Source organism: Chanodichthys erythropterus, chromosome 24 (assembly GCF_024489055.1).
Source record: "Chanodichthys erythropterus isolate Z2021 chromosome 24, ASM2448905v1, whole genome shotgun sequence".
Lineage (NCBI taxonomy): Eukaryota > Metazoa > Chordata > Actinopteri > Cypriniformes > Xenocyprididae > Chanodichthys > Chanodichthys erythropterus.
The window spans coordinates 9,851,305-9,868,241 of NC_090244.1; the positions used below are offsets into that span (position 1 = coordinate 9,851,305).

At 36.4% G+C, this 16,937-nt stretch overlaps 2 protein-coding genes across 4 annotated transcripts in view; one reads left to right on the forward strand and one right to left on the reverse strand.

Moving 5' to 3' along the window:
• The window catches only part of zcchc14 (zinc finger, CCHC domain containing 14), a 41,565-nt gene extending 31,986 nt beyond the window's left edge, over positions 1–9,579 (forward strand). Inside the window, exons 7-14 of one of the 3 annotated variants that reach the window (XR_010893879.1) lie at positions 5–41; positions 121–406; positions 598–686; positions 3,133–3,254; positions 3,409–3,552; positions 4,536–5,681; positions 5,999–6,129; positions 8,010–9,579. Coding sequence is in view for 2 of the 3 variants with exons in the window: in XM_067379052.1 (XP_067235153.1) it covers positions 5–41; positions 121–406; positions 598–686; positions 3,133–3,254; positions 3,409–3,552; positions 4,536–5,681; positions 5,999–6,072 (1,898 nt within the window). In the remaining variant the exon portion in view is untranslated. Of the gene's footprint in view, positions 1–4; positions 42–120; positions 407–597; positions 687–3,132; positions 3,255–3,408; positions 3,553–4,535; positions 5,682–5,998; positions 6,777–8,009 lie in introns of those variants that run through there. The other 2 variants (XM_067379054.1, XM_067379052.1) reach the window with 2 other exon arrangements.
• A 148-nt stretch (positions 9,580–9,727) lies between these two features.
• map1lc3b (microtubule-associated protein 1 light chain 3 beta) lies at positions 9,728–16,827 on the reverse strand. The gene is made up of 4 exons (XM_067379726.1): positions 16,598–16,827; positions 14,591–14,646; positions 11,285–11,391; positions 9,728–11,167 (listed from the first exon to the last, which is right to left on the reverse strand). The coding sequence occupies exons 1-4, from the start codon at positions 16,635–16,637 to the stop codon at positions 10,993–10,995; spliced, it is 378 nt and encodes a 125-aa protein (XP_067235827.1). The 5' UTR covers positions 16,638–16,827; the 3' UTR covers positions 9,728–10,992.
• Between the last annotated feature and the right edge of the window lie 110 nt (positions 16,828–16,937).

The window sequence follows — 16,937 nt, forward strand, 5'->3', positions numbered from 1 at the left end:
TCAGATCTGGGCTGTTTGCTTCAGTATAGGGGAGTGAGCAGGTGAGTTTAACAACCCCTCATCCCAAACACTAACACATCTCTCTTCTCTCCATCCATAATCCTCTTTCACTCTTTCCAGGCCCATTTGTGGTGTCGCCAGCATCCAGCCTGTTCTAAGCGTCCATTCCCCCCTCCCGCAGAGCTCCCCTGCCCACCTGCCCCCTCTTCCCCCTCAGACAGCAGTGGCCATCCTCCCCGGCACTGCTGTACCCATGGGGGAGGGCAGTCCACCACAGACACACCTCACAAACCCTGGAGCCCAATCCCAGCAGCCCAACCCGGAGCAGAACGGCATCCTGGACTGGCTTCGTAAACTGCGGTTGCATAAATATTACCCTGTCTTCAAACAGCTAACCATGGAGGAGGTACGTGATTAAAGTGGCTCTTTCCCTTAGAGTTATGAGAATCATCTCTCAGATAAGAGATTAAATTTATTGGAAAAGATGTTTAGAGAACAGATTTTGGATATTGCAGCCAAGAAATACATCTTTCCTTCCTAACATTTCTCTCCCACTACAACTTATCTAAATTATGATCTCTTTATTCACTTTCTCAGTTCCTCGCTCTCACAGAAGAGGATCTCAACAAGTACGACCTCACTCAGGGGGCCAAGAAGAAACTGAAGACTCAGCTAGAGCTTCAGAAGTGAGTGTGGTTTGTGCTCATAATATGACACCGATACATTTAAATGTATAGTGTATAGTGCGACAAACCTCCATAGAAACATTCATTCAATATACACAAATGTCTCTTTTACGTCTGCTTTTCATGGGTGTATAAAACACAAGCAGTTAGCACATTTAGCACCTTATTAAACTATATATATATATATATATATATATATAATCACATGCCTATTGTAGTTGCTTTCGATGGAGGATAGGGGTCATCATAGACACTCTGATTGGACTGTGGCAATGCAGCCCATACGCAGCAGTGACCATCATTTAAGTTTTGTGTGACTTGAGTTGTGACACAGTGACATAGTTCGGACCAGATGGGATAACCTTCATTGCCCTTGTGCATCAATGAGCACTGGGCGCCCAACACACTGTCCCCGGTTTGTCCCTTCTCAGAACACTGTTGGTAAATTCTCACCACTGCTGACCGGGAGAAACCCACAAGCCTTGCCGTTTCAGAGATACTCTGACCCAGTCGCCTCGGCCCTTGTCAAAGTCGCTCAGATCTTTATTCCTGCCCATTTCTCTAGCATCCAACATGTTGATTACGAGAAATGATTCTTTTATTCTTTTATGCAAAAGTGCCAAATGACTCTGGATTGTCATTGTTTTACTCAGAATTAAAAAAAATATTTTAAAATATACTGTCTATACATAGACTGCCATTCAAAAGTTTGGGGTCTGTAAGATTTTTTTTTTCTTTTTAAGAAATTAATACTTTTATTCAGCCCATTTCTGTTAATAGTTACTTTTTCCTAGTTAGAAAAAATAACAGCATGTAAGTTTGGAACGACGTGATGGTAATTTTAGTTATTTTTTGGTCAAACTATTTCTTTAGTAGGGCGAATAAGGCATAGCAAACGTACGGAAGAGGATTAGGGCCAAGCAATAATAAAAAAATAAAACCATCTCGAGATTAAAGTTGTTAAATTTCAAGAAAAAAGTCTAGATAAAATATTGAGAATAAACTCGTTAAATCACGAGAAAAAAGTTGTTAAATTACGAGAAAAAGGTCAAGATAAAATGTTGAGAATAAACTCGTTAAATTACGAGAAAAAACTTGTTAAATTACGAGCACAAATTTGTTAAATTATGAGAAAAATTACGTTGAATTTCGAGAAAAAAAGTCGAGATAAAATGTTGAGAATAAAGTCATTAAATTACGAGAAAAGTCGTTAAATTACGAGAACAAATTCGTTAAATTATGAGAAAAATGATGTTAAATTTCGAGAAAAAAAAGTCAAGATAAAATGTTGAGAATAAACTCATTAAATTATGAGAAAAAAGTCGTTAAATTACGAATTTGTTCTCCTAATTTAACAACTTTTTTCTCGTAATTTAATGACTTTATTCTCAACATTTTATCTCAACTTTTTTTCTCGAAATTAAACGACTTTTTTTCTCGAAATTTAACGACTTTTTTCTCGAAATGTAACAACTTTAATCTCAAGATGGTTTTATTTTTTTATTATTGCTTGGCCCTAATCCTCTTCCGTACAAACGCACATCTAAAGAGGTGCAAGTTGAAGAAAAATGCAGTATAGTAAAAGGGAAACAACTGCAAACTCGCTGAAGCATAGGCTGAGTATTTATTCACCAATTCTTCGGCTAGTAGCCTGTCAAGGTATGATACTTTTACCAAACTATTTCTTTAACATATTTGTTGACTCGTATTTGTAGCATTTTACCAATTTGTGAATTTTCAAGCTATTAACAGAGCATGTTGGTAAATGGCCAATTACACTATTGCAGAGCAGATCGCTTCCTTCAGATAAGAGTTTGGCGTTGAGAGTTCACTATGAGCACGGAAGCGGAGCAAACCACTATTCCTTGGTGAAAACACACTATTCTAATTCTTTTTCCATTTCTCACATCAGCAAGTTTCCATTGCTCAGGTAGAGCTGTGGGAGCGAAGATATCAAACAGATAACAGGAAATAATCCTCAGAAGGTTTTCCATGCATGGAAACAACAACAAATGCAAGGTTATACTGGTTCACGGGTCTCATTCTTAATTAAACGGTTCTCACTTACTGAGACTTAGTGTTTATTTTTACTCCACATGGTAATGTTTCTAAACTGAAAAGCCCTGTAAGAAATGTGTCCAGTCCTGAACCAGCCTAATTTTACAGACTTTGACTATATTTTAAAATATTTAGTCTTGCTAATCAGACAACTTTGTTTCTAAAATCACTCTTGAAGCAAAGCTGTCTGTATCCACAAAGATGATCAGTTTTCTGGCAGAATTATGCACATGCACTGAGTGCTGGGATGTTTTTGTACACAGCGCCATCTAGGCGCCATTGCAGGGAAATCATGTTCTATTAAAAATCTTTGACATTTAGGATCCAGTCATTGTTTATTATAAAAGATATATATATAATAAACTTTTATTTTTTGTTTGTCTGTCAGAGAGAAGCTGGAGAAGAGATATGTGGTGTCTCAGTTTCCTGTTTCCTGTGGTGGGGTTGCCAGAGTGACCCCTTCCAGTCACATCGGACCCCTGACACACATACACCCTGGAAGTGGCACTGGTACACACACTCCTGAAAAATCATACTAATTAAATTTTTTATTTTTTTTGCATTTAAATTAAAATATCCAAAACATTAAAGTATTGCCACCTAATTTTTTGAAGTGCAATACACTGCAAGAGATTATAATGTTTTTTTGTGTGTGTGTGTTAAGAGCTACGGGTAGACGTCGAGAACAGCTCGTTGCCTATTCCACGGGACAGCAGTTCCTCCTCTGGCTATTCCAGTGCTCCTTCCAGTCCAATGACCCCTTTTTCACGTGACACTTCCTTCGACCGTGTCAAAGACCCTCATAGACGTAAGAACCTTTTTTTTAACCATACATATTTTTATAATGGATATTAAATTGTCTACAATACATATAGTACACTATGATACAAACTGAACTTCAAACAATCTTCGCATAAACCCATTATAAGAAATGTCATATTACCTATGGCCTTCCATATACAAACATTGAATAAAGTTATTAAACACTTTACATTCTTCACTGCATAAATTTTAAATTAAATATAGATTAATCCTTATTGAAGCTACAATTTATTCTGTTACATTTGTTCTTTGATTAAAATTAATGACAGACGTCTGGTTTTTTAGGCTGCTGTCACTTTAAGACCTGCCGAACATGACGCGGATCTGATGCGCATCTCATTTTCTTACAACTCTTTAAGTTCATTTATGATGTTATTTAACTCATGTATGACTGCTCCTATGAGGATACTTGACAAAATGGGCATTTTGGCCTAATGATGTGCGCTATTGTCTGTTCAAGCGTGAAAGAGATCTCTCTTTCCGTGCACACGACATTCACAGACAGCGCATTCTCATTTGTCTTGTGGTGCTTGAATGGCTTAAAAGCATTTGCGTGAATAAGAGAGTGATGTTTTAATGTAACGCAAGCCAAATTATGACGGAAAAAAATGGATGCTGCGTTAATTGCATTAAATATTTTTAACACGTTAAACTGGAAAAAAATAAAAAATAAATAAAAGCTCATTTTCACACCACTAGTAGTTGGTAATTTGTGTATTTCAAAGTATATCGAAAATTAGCATGCTGTGAAATTAATTAAATTAAATTATTAATAATTAAATAAATCAACTAAATAATAATAAATAAATCTATATTATTATTTATTAATACATATATTAAAATTAAAACTTTAAATATTTTTTAAATTGTATTATTATTATTATTATCATCATATATTTTTTAAATAAATATAAATTGTTAATTAAATTACTGCATATTTCACTTTTTCTAGTCTATATCTTCTTTCAGGTTTGGAGTCTGGTTTGGATTCTGGCGAGAAAGAGCGGTCATGCTTTCTCCTCAATCCTGTGGTATCCACCGGTCCTAGCCGTCCCACTGCCCAAGTCCTCCCAGTCCAGAATGATCCCTCCCTCTGTCCCTCCCAAATGAGTTTGCCCCCTCCCTCCCTGCCCCTTCTCTCCCCAGGCCGGGTTCTCAACTCTCCCCGCAAACCTCGCCCACCCCCTCTCTGTTCAGAAGAACGTCCCAAACCAGTGGGGTCTGGGGTTGCTGTGGGTGTCCGACTTGAGAACATGTTTCCTGGGTTGTGTCTTGACGGTACCCCGGGACACCAAGACATGTCGGCCCCCCGCGGGCCCCTTGCGGTGCTTCGTTCCCCTCCAGGTCTCATGGTGGAGACCAGCACTGCTCTCACTGCCACATCTAACACCCTCCACCATGTCTCCCACCCACCCTTACACTTACAAGTGTCTTCTTCTGTACCACGCACAGGATCGTACCCTTTTTCTACCCCGTCCTCCTGCCCGTCATCATGTTCCTCCACCAGACCCTCTTTCTCACCTGTCAGTGGAGTACCCATAGGAACGGCCAGCAGCGTTCCCATGGCGGCAGTACCCGGCAATACGTACTGCATAAACAGTACACCCGTGGTCACACCCAGTTCTAGCCCAGCGTCCACAGAGAATAGTGGCTACGCCTCTGTGCAAGCAAACAGCATTAACTCCAGTTCCTCATTATGCGTTTGTAGCTCTTGCGGGTGTAGCCGTAATTGTGGCTCCTATGGGGCACTTCCGGCAAGCTACGCTGGCTACTTTCCACATCCGTTCTCAGGAACATCAGTGTTCACGTTAGGTCCTTTGCTTCATTTCAGCCCGCTCCTCACAGGAAGTGGTACCGCCTCCCCTTTTTCCTACCCCCTGGTAGCCCCACCTATCTACAACAGCAGCCTATCACATGACTCACAACAGAATCTTGTGCTTCCCTCAGTGCAGGGTTTTCTTGGGGGAGGGGGCGGTGTGTACCAGCCCCATGGAATCATGGGAAACGGAAGCTCTGGGCATAAGAAAACAGGGAATTTGTCCTGCTATAACTGTGGGCTGAGTGGGCATCGTGCACAAGACTGCAAGCAACCAGCAATGGACTCTGCACAACAAGGTAACAGCATTGTTTATTAGTAATACTCGCTAATTGACACCCTAAGGCCGTGTGTCCAGCAAAGCATTTTTAGCCAGCTGAAAATGTGTGAAAATCTTCCTAAGCGCATACTTTTTTTAGTTGAGACACTTTGCTTGCTATAATATGGAATATCCGCAGGAGTGTTACTTGTATCTCATTTCACAGATAGTTTGTTTCTGTACTGTTTCCATATAAAAATGTCGATACAATTTAAATATTTGCTCTGGCTCTTGTTTTAAATTATTTTGATCCGTTATTATGCTTGTTGTTGTCATCTGTTGATGTTGTACAAGTAGAATGTGGTGGTTGGTCTGTGTTCTATTTGTCCCGCCTCTCCTCCTCTGTGATTGGATGGCTGGGTACAAAGTGACAGTGATGATCGCTGCGTTTAACCCAAAGATGACCATTCTTCAACTCTCGGCGAATGGTAAAAAATGGCGTGAAATAGACGCTCAGCACCTCGTTACACTCCTGGTGTTTTAAAAACGCAGCGCTCCCATTGAAAAAAAAAAATGTGTTGGACACACGGCCTAACATCAAATTAGCAACGCTCAAGCAACCACCCAAAACACTCTAAAAACCATAGACTTATTGCACCGCCTACAAAAATTGAAAAATGTGTTGTAAACCATTCCACAAACCTCAGGAACCACCATAACAACCATACAGTACACCATATCGAACAATAGAGCAGTGTACTACAAACCACTCAACAAGACCCAAGCAAGCACATAAGCCCTTGAAATGCTCCAGAACACCCTAGCAGCCATCCAGAATACCCTTGCAACAAATTAGCAATGCCCAAGCAACTGCCCAGAACACCTTGCACCTTGTCTACAATAACCCTAGCAACCACTCAGTACACTCCAACAAGCATAGAGCAGCGTTAACAAAACAACACCCATAAATCATTAACCACCCCATAGAAACAACCTGGAAACCACTCACACCATTCTAACAAATGCAGAGAAATGTGTTAAAAATGCGCTGACATTAATCATGAAATATATATTTACAAACTTTTATGTTAGATGCGATTAATCACTATATATTTACAAACTATTGTTAGATGCGTTTAATAACAATATATATTTACAAACTTTTATGTTGGATGTGATTAATTGCAATATATATATATTTACAAACTTTTATGTTAGATGTGATTAATCATGATATATATGTACAAACTTTTGTTAGATGCGATTAATAACAAAATATATTTACAAACTTTTATGTTGGATGTGATTAATTGCAATATATATATATATTTACAAACTTTTATGTTAGATGCGATTAATCACGATATATATATATATATATATATATATATATATATATATATACAAACTTTTGTTAGATGCGATTAATAACAATATATATTTACAAACTTTTACGTTGGATGTGATTAATTGCAATATATATATTTACAAACTTTTATGTTAGATGCGATTAATCACGATATATATATGTACAAACTTTTGTTAGATGCGATTAATAACAATATATATTTACAAACTTTTATGTTGGATGTGATTAATCACGATTATATATATATATATACACACACACACAAACTTTTGTTAGATGCGATTAATTATGATGATATATTTATTTCCAAACTTTTATGTTAGATGCGATTAATTGCAATATATATTTACAAACTTTTGTTAGATGCGATTAATCACAATATATATTTACAAACTTTTATGTTAGTTGCGATTAATTGCAATATATATTTACAAACTTATGTTAGTTGCGATTTATTGCAATATATATTTTCAAACTTTTATGTTAGATGTGATTAATCACAATATACAGTAGTCAACATTTGAAGTGGATCAAAAAAGTTGTCCTAAGAAGAAGGTTTTAGGACGGCTTTGATGAAAGGTTTTGATCCACTTCAAAATAATCATAAAAGTTTGTAAATATATATATATATATATTTACAAACTTTTATGATAGATGCGATTAATCACGATATATATATTTACAAACTTTTGTGTTAGATTAATCATGATATATATATACACAAACTTTAGTTAGATGCGATTAATCACTATATTTACAAACTTTTATGATAGATGCGATTAATCACGATATATATATATTTACAAACTTTTGTGTTAATCACGATATACAAAAACTTTTGTTAGATGCGATTAATCATGATGATATATATATATATATTATATATACAAACTTTTGTTAGATGCGATTAATTGTGATTTATCGTTTTGACACCACTTTTTGTGTTTGTGTGTACACAAAAAACAAACAAACAAACAAAAACATGTTTTGTTTTTGCAGGGACGTTTCGTCTGAAATATTCTCCGCAGTCAGACAGCCAGGACTCAGGGGACTAAATGATGTGTATGGACAGATTTGGACCTGCACCTTCCTCAGTGTGTAAAGACACTTGATGTGAGACCCCCGCTGAGCAAAGACACTACAGTATCTCTTCAAAGGAAGATTGAGTGATCGAGTTTGATCAGTTATGGCTTCGATGAAAGCCTTGTGCCAAAGAATCACTTCACAGTGGATCTTTGTAAAGGGATGTTCAAGGAAGAACTCTTTTTTTTGTGTTCTTCATTACTCTTCACTCCGTTCGTTTCACTTGAGACTCGCTTGAGCAAGTCACTATGGAGCAGCCAGCAGTGTATCAGTGAACATTGATCGCACATGTCATTCTTGGAAGCAAAACAACGAGGTAAACTGACAGAGTTTGCTTGCCAAATAACGTGCAATTATGACCAAGACTTTTTGCTCTTGGTGTGACAAGTCAACCTTTGGGAATAAAATACTGGCAGTTATTTTTTTTTTTCTTTCTGGAAATTCATATGGGAAAGGAAAAACTGACAATTGAGGAAGTGGAAATGTTGTATTCCATCTCAAGAGGTCATTTTTTAGCTTTTTGAGTACCGGAAGTCTTCTTAATCATCATGTGTTATGTTCCTGTTTGTTGTTCTCATGGTATATTTGTTAATGTTCTGGTTTTTGCTACATTTGCATTATATTTTTTATTACATGTTCAATGTTCTCTTTGCCATAAAGGTGTCATGTCAGGGTGACACTCCAATAAAAGACATTTATACAGTCAAAGCACTCGAGACCGTTGAAGTAGAACTTTTTAATTTACTAGCATTATTAAAACTGTAATGAAAAAGAAGAAATTGTTTCCCAGATTTATGAATTTCAGCTTCTGAACTGAGAACTGAACACTAGAGTAAACACTAAAAAGGTCAAAACAGTGGGTTTTTCCATGATGTTTCTCAATTACATGGGCATATACTTTTTCCAGTGTTGAAAAAGTCGGACTTACACAAGACCCATTTAGCCAATAGATGCCATTCCATTGTTGCTGTTTCAAAGCAAATGGTGATATTTATGATCTGTGTTTTTCAGTGTCTAGCTGCCTTTTACAGAACATTTGTTTTTAATTATAGATCTTGCAGTTGCTGGATATGCATGTTGCCTGATCATGAAATACTACAGGCTGTATGTATTATGTGTAGTATTATTATCGCAGGAAAGCTTTTGAGCTAAAACGACAATGCTGACGCAGCCATTTTGTATTCAGAGGTGAATGTTTATTGAAGATTGATTGTTGAATTTTTGTATAATGTATCAATTTGACACTTTTTAAAATGAATTAAAAAAGTTTTTGAGAATTCCTGTTTAAGTGGATTGTTTTAACTGATAAGGGTTATGTAATAACATTGTTATAATATTATTATAATTTAAAATAGCTCTTTTCTATCTGAATATATTTTTAAAATGTAATTTATTCCTGTGATTCAAAGCTGAATTTTTAGCATCATTACTCCAGTCTTCAGTGTCACATGATTCAGTATTTTTTTCAACAATTATTCAAAACTAAAATCTTATGTAACATTATAAATGTCTTTACTGTCACTTTTGATCAATTTAATGTGTCCTTGCTGAATAAAAGTTTTTTTTTTTTTTAAGTATATAAAATAATTTAACATTTTTAAGGGGAAAGTTTCAAAGAAAAGGCCAAACAGGATGCATATTCCTCTTTTATTTTTAAAATAACAGAAATAGAAGTGTGATATTGCTGTAAATCTGAGCAGGAGAAACACAGAAATGATCTTAGTTCGATAATGAGTTAAACTCTCATTCAAACAGTCACTTTTGTAAATTGCACAATAGTATCACACATGAATGTTTATTACATGAATACAAAAAAAACCTCTTTAAATAAGAGCAAATAAATGCTCAGGCATCTACACTTATTTGTACAGATTACTGTAAGACATACAGATGGAAAGATTACGACAGCTCACGGTTATGTATTTATAAAGGTGTAAATAATCCTCTAATAAAATTGAAAGTCTAAAAGCGTGCATCTACAAGAGCAAGGATGTTCAGAAAGCACCCGTGTCCATGGATTGAGGCAACAATCGCTAAAGCCACATTCATTCGCTCAATGTACCATTGATTATAACTCTATTTTTCTTCCTAAGCTTGCACTTTTAAAGCTTCACACTACAATCAAAGGCGAATTTCTTGTATTTTAAATTGCTTACTATTTATTTCCTCAGGTACGTCCCACCGGATCATACTTCAAATGTCAAGTTAAGTAGGACGTCGTTTTGAACCTTGACTTAGCCAATGAGTTGTGAAATCCAAGAACCTCAACGCTCATGACCCAATTAGCAAAAAGCTCGAGGGGGAGGTGAAAAGACTGAATTGCTTCTAACAGGAAAATGGAACAGCAGAAAACACTCCTACGGGTAAGGAAAGCCTGTCAAACTCTAAAAATAAAGATATTCAACGGGCAACAGGAGGGGTTAAAGTTCACCAGAGTGTGCTGGCAGCAACAGGACCCCTCCAAGCTGAAATGGACCTAACGAATAACCTCCAAAGCTATTTGGCCACCTAATGTTACACTAGATGCCATTTCGGAAATTCAACCGCTAAGAACTCTTTCGTTCAAGCTTTTTGTTGAGTAAACCTGGAGCATTAGTCCAACTTACCTTAACCTGTCCTACTGGCTAAACACAAATGACTCCTAATCCATTATGAAATCACAAATTAATGGAAGGAAGTCGAGGTTAAAGGGCTGAGACATAGGAAGTTAGGATTGAGCTTTGGATAATGTCTGGAATTGGTGAAGAATTTGAGCCAAATGACTAAAAGTTCAGTTGGTTCCTGTCTGGATGGGGACGGGAAAGTTGATAGGGATATATGTAGAGGAAAGGTCTAGAGTTCAGGGTAGGGTGTATCATTGTCCGAGAGTGAATGCCAATCGTTTTGCCATTTTTTTTTTTTACTGAGGACACGCAGATCCAAATGTCTCCTGGGATGCGTAGACCATGTACAGGAAGCCGTCTTCATCTCTCTCGCGCTCGTAGACCTCAGAAATGGCAGTGGACACAGATACCATGCTGTGACCGTTGACAAGCAGGAAGAAAGCCTGGTTGGAGTTGAGCTGGAGGCGTCTCCTATTAAAACCAGAAATGCATTAGCAAAGTGTTTTGTTTTTTTTTTTGGTTTGTTTTGTTTTTTCAAAAACAATACTAAAAGAGATAAGAGACAGGCAAGAGGGAAAAAGACTTTACCTGATTATCTTAATAAGTTCACTCATGTTTACGTGGTCAGGAACTAAAAACTTAGTTTTGTCAAGAATTGGCAGTTGCTTCTCTCCCTTGTATCTCTCAATGATGACCTGAAACAGAATCAAGTAAAATTTTAGCATATATGCATAAGTATAATTTACTTTAAGCTGATACGTTGGACCAAATAGTGAAGGAATATACACATATATGCTATGCATATGTATATATACACTTTTCAAAAGTTTGGGGTCAGTAAGATTTTTAAAGGTGCCCAAGAACATGTTTTCAAAAGATGTAATATAAGTCTAAGGTGTCCCCTGAATGTGTCTGTGAAGTTTCAGCTCAAAATACCCCATATATTTTTTTTTTATTAATTTTTTTTAACTGCCTATTTTTGGGCATCATTATAAACGCGCCGATTTATGCAGCGCGGCCCCTTTAAATTCTCATGCTCTCCGCCCACGGAGCTTGCGCTTGCCTTAACCAGCATAAACAAAGTTCACACAGCTAATATAACCCTCAAAATGGATCTTTACAAAGTGTTCGTCATGCAGCATGTCTAATCGCGTAAGTATGGTATTTATTTGGACGTTTACTTTTGATTCTGCATGAGTTTGTTTGTGCTCCGTGGCTAACGGCTAATGCTACACTGTTGGAGAGATTTATAAAGAATGAAGTTGTGTTTATGAATTATACAGACTGCAAGTGTTTAAAAAATGAAAATAGCGACGGCTCTTGTCTCTGTGAATACAGTAAGAAACGATGGTAACTTTAACTACATTTAACAGTACATTAGCAACATGCTAACAAAACATTTAGAAATACAATTTACAAATATCACTAAAAATATCATGATATCATGGATCATGTCAGTTATTATTGCTCCATCTGCCATTTTCCGCTGTTGTTCTTGCTTGCTTACCTAGTCTGATGATTCAGCTGTGCACAGATCCATACGTTAATTCTGGCTTGTGTAATGCCTTGAACATGGGCTGGCATATGCAAATATTGGGGGCGTACATATTAATGATCCCGACTGTTACGTAACAGTCGGTGTTATGTTGAGATTCGCCTGTTCTTCTGAGGTCTTTTAAACAAATGAGATTTATATAAGAAGGAGTAAACAATGGAGTTTGAGACTCACTGTATGTCATTTCCATGTACTGAACTCTTGTTATTCAACTATGCAATCTAGGGCACCTTTAATGTGTTAAACTAATGTCTCATGCTTAGCATGACTGCATTCATTTGATCCAAAATTTAGTAAAACATCATACTATGAGATATTATTATAATATATTATTTTAATATATTAAATGTATACTGATACTGTCAGTATCAGTATACATTTAATATATTAAAATTACAACCCGGAAGTGCTGCACTGTGTTTACAATGTGAACAGTGTCAGAGACTGGCACGGAAGAGAAGAAATTGTTGAATAATGTCATTTTTTTTTTTTTTTTTTGTGCATAAAAAAAGTATTCTCGTCGCTTCATAACATTAAGGTTGAACCTCTGTAGTCACATTGACTATTTTAACAATGTCTTACTACCTTTCTCGGCCTTGAAAGTGGTAATAACATTGCAGTCTATGGGGGCGAAGCTCTTTCATCAAAAATATCTAATGCTGGGTACACACTAAAAGATTTTTGAAAACTTAAAAGATTTTCCAAAAACATGAGGACAAAAAAAATCATAGATTTAACCATTTTTCTCCTATAATGTGTAGTGTGCCGTGATGAGACAAAGACCGCACACAACACACGAACAGATTTTCAACCCAAGTCCCGACTGTGGACACTGGAAATCTCGTAGAGATGGCAGGAACATGGTCTTTAATTTGTGCTGCGCCATGACTGTGTTTGTTATGCTTCCGTCTTCTGTCAGCTCGCTTTCCGATTGGATATTGTTTCATTTCACGTGATAAACTCCAGAGCGTCTGCGCGTTTGTCCTCGGGGTTCCCCCCACACATCAGGATTTCTGATCGTAAATATTCAACATGTTGACACCTCACACCACAATAAAATCTGATAAAATAATCTGTAGAACCATCAAGATAATCGGGACAATACCTAGGATTGTCGGAAGGGGAGAAATCGGCACAATTAACTTGTGGTGTGTACCCAGCATTAGTTTGTATTCTGAAAATGAACAAAGGTCTTACGAGTTTGGAACGACATGAGGGTGAGTAATTAATGACAGAAATTACATTTTTGGGTGAACTAACCCTTTAATATAGAAATCTTTAGTAACTTTATAAAAGTTTTTACTGTTGCTTTATCAATTTAATGCATCCATGCTGAATAAAAGTGTTCATTTATTTAAAATAAACTGTCCCTCAAACTTTTAAACGATATATATGTCATTTTTAAATGACAGTTTCAATTTTAATTAGATTAGATTAGTACACCACTTTCCAGTCCATTTAAGAAACATTTCATTTAAAGTTTAACATTTATGTGTCCAGACATTCCCATTCAAAAGACCTGCTCTGGGTGATGTTTTGTGTCTGTTCAGCAGATGGGAAGTTGACCACTCTATCCTGGTCAGCTTGAATAACAATTGATTCTGGTAACCCTGAGGCACTGTCAATAGAGGTGACACCTGGCTACAATACCAATGACAGGTCTTTAAGAGCCTGATAAAGACCCCATACATACATGCAAATGCAGGCATTCATATGCTAGTTGTTTAACTAGGTCTATCCTTTTGAGATTATCCATAAGATTAACCTATTATGCCCAGTTTCAACACACACGTTTGAAACTTTTACATAACAGTCTTGATCCAAAGGCCATCTGCTTTTGGGCCATTTACTTTATTTCTTTAATTTTCCAAAAATGAAAATCTGTCATCATTTACTCGTCCTTGTGCTCGTTTCAAACCAGTATGACTTTCTTTCTTCTGTAGAACACAAAAGAAAGATAATTTAACAAATGAATGTCATTGACTTTAACTGTAAGAACGAAAATAGTTCTTCAAATATACATATCTTTTTTGTGTTCTACAGAAAAGGAAAATCATACAGGTTTGAAACAGCATTATTTCATTTCCGAGTGAGTGAACTATCCCTTAAATCCAGTGTTTTAGATGCAAATGAGCAATTCTGTGTTACTTCCTCACAAAAGGCACACCTAGAACAAACATGAAACATATGACCATATTCTAATAACAATATTTACATTTACTTATTTACCATTTCAAGGGTCTGTACTGGTAAAAAACGTCTTTCATACTAAGCCTTTTGTAATTGATTATCAATTTTAATTTTCATCTCCAGCTCCACAGACACACACATCTTCTTACCGGGATCTTGTTTGGATGCTGTTCCCGGATCAGCCGTACATCCTCCACCCGCTGCTCTGTAGAAAGGAAGTGGGAACGGATATTAGATACAGGCGGATCACAATACAGGATGCATTAAACCATAGACATTTTACTGGGCTGGATATGGGTCTCAAGTATCAATCAATTCTCTTAAGGACCAAGTTTAATTGTGTTTAACAGGTCCATGTTAAACTTGTCAGCTCTATTCTGTGGTTCAGTTTCAACCAAACAAGGAAAGGCATTGATGCAATGAAGATGAAATTGTTCTGTTGGCATACGAGCCAAGTTTGGGAGTGTGTAAATAATGACAAAATATTCATTTTTGGTCAGCTCTCCCTTTAAGAACTTCAGTGTTTATGTCTGTTCTTCCAAGTTAAATTGCTTGGAATATTAGTTTATTTCTTTGTTGTATAAACATTTGTTCCACATCATTTTCTCTTAAAGAGTTAATGAACAGAAATGAAGAAGAAACAAGGAAGCACTTTGTGTACCATTCTAACTAGACTTTGAAAGACATGACTCAGCATGAGATGACAAGACAATATCTACAGCAATCATAAAACAATAAACAACGATTGTAGAAAGCACTAATGCATTGATATTTTAGGAAAAGGGCGAGTGATGTTCATAAACTTGAGCACGTTACTTATGTTTAACACGTGCATATTGTGCAACTGTGGTAATTTCGGTGGCTGACAACTAACTAACCACAGTCATTTCCGTACAACGTTTCTTTAGTTTCGTTTTAAAGACCTTGTTCATGCTTTTTTATGGCGTTTCATTAACAAGAGGTAGATTAATGTGGACCAGTTCAAGTCATGATTCTTCAGTTCTTATAAAAACAAAGTAAAAACCTTCATACAATTACTCAGGTAAAATGACATGTTTGGTATGTGTGTTCATAAAACTCTAATACAATTAAGTCATAAACATGTTCGACTCGAGAACCAGAGTCCGATTCATCAACGTTCGGTTCGGTTTGTGAACGAATCATTTAGAACGGTTTTGTGAATCGATTCATTATTAAAACTAATATTATCACAACATTGGTTGAAGATTAACTGGGTCATTTACGGGCTGATAAATTATTTATTTAATATTTACATCAAGAAACAGTGGCCTTTGTAAAAAACTCGGTCGAATAAGTAGGCTATGTGATGAATACAAAGCCTAATATGTTGTCTGAGCAAGTCTCTGACTATGTTATCCTCTATTTTCCACTTCAGTCCCAAAACGGGATGGAAATAAGAGTGTGACGGTTATGAAAAAGGAAACAATTAGGCTAAACATCGTCACTTCGCCTTCAAACAGGCCTGCAACCGAGCGCAACGATGACAATACCCGTAATATTATTTTTAAACGGTCGATGTTGCTAAATGAAATATTCCTAATATTCAGTTCGGCATCGTTGTTTGTTTACTCGAGTCCTTCCAAATAACCTTAAACGACGAGTCCCATCCCCCAATCCTGCAGCGCAGTGTTTCGCTAACATCTGCCCACAAACAAAGACATTGCGACATAGATTTTGGTTTTAATACGTTAAAAATAATAAGAGTATTTATATATATATATATATATATATATATATATATATATATATATATATATATATATATATATATATATATATAAATACACACTGTTATGAGTCTGCAGTCTCGATGATTGTACAGTCTGAACATTAAGATAGCGACTATACACGGCCGACACCCTTATAACCCAGTTTGACTAAATTGTTTTCTAGAGCAACAAGACAAGACATATTTTTCTATAACGCAGTGTACAATTATAATAGAAGACGTGTATTACATGTACTTCAATACAATAACTAGTGGTATACACGTTCATAAATGAAGGACAGCCATTAACTTTCCCAGAATATAGTCTAATGTAAAGTGTCATGCTGTGAAATCAATACTGAGGGTTTTTATATAAGAAATACAGTAGAAAAGCGAAACTATGATGATATGAACTCGATGAACTTACCAAATGTCCTCCTTTGTTTAAATGTCTTTTCCGAAGGCATGTTTAAAATCAAATTAGACACCGTTTTCTTTAGGCAAACCTGCCTAGTTTCGTTTCTTTTCTGTCCCTGAACAAATCTTAATCTGTTATGTGTTTTATAATGCGAAATCGTATGTTTCAGTTGCGTGTCGTTGCTTCGTCCTGTGAAGTCTGTCTTACCCCAGCAAAACAAACCAGTCAGCTGACTTGTGACGTCATGGCGCGTATGCTGTGGACATAAGGGAAAGGGGAAGAGCTTGAGGTTAGTCACTCTCTGACCCCTCACCGGGGCATTTTTTAGGATATTTTGTGTCTTTGCCAG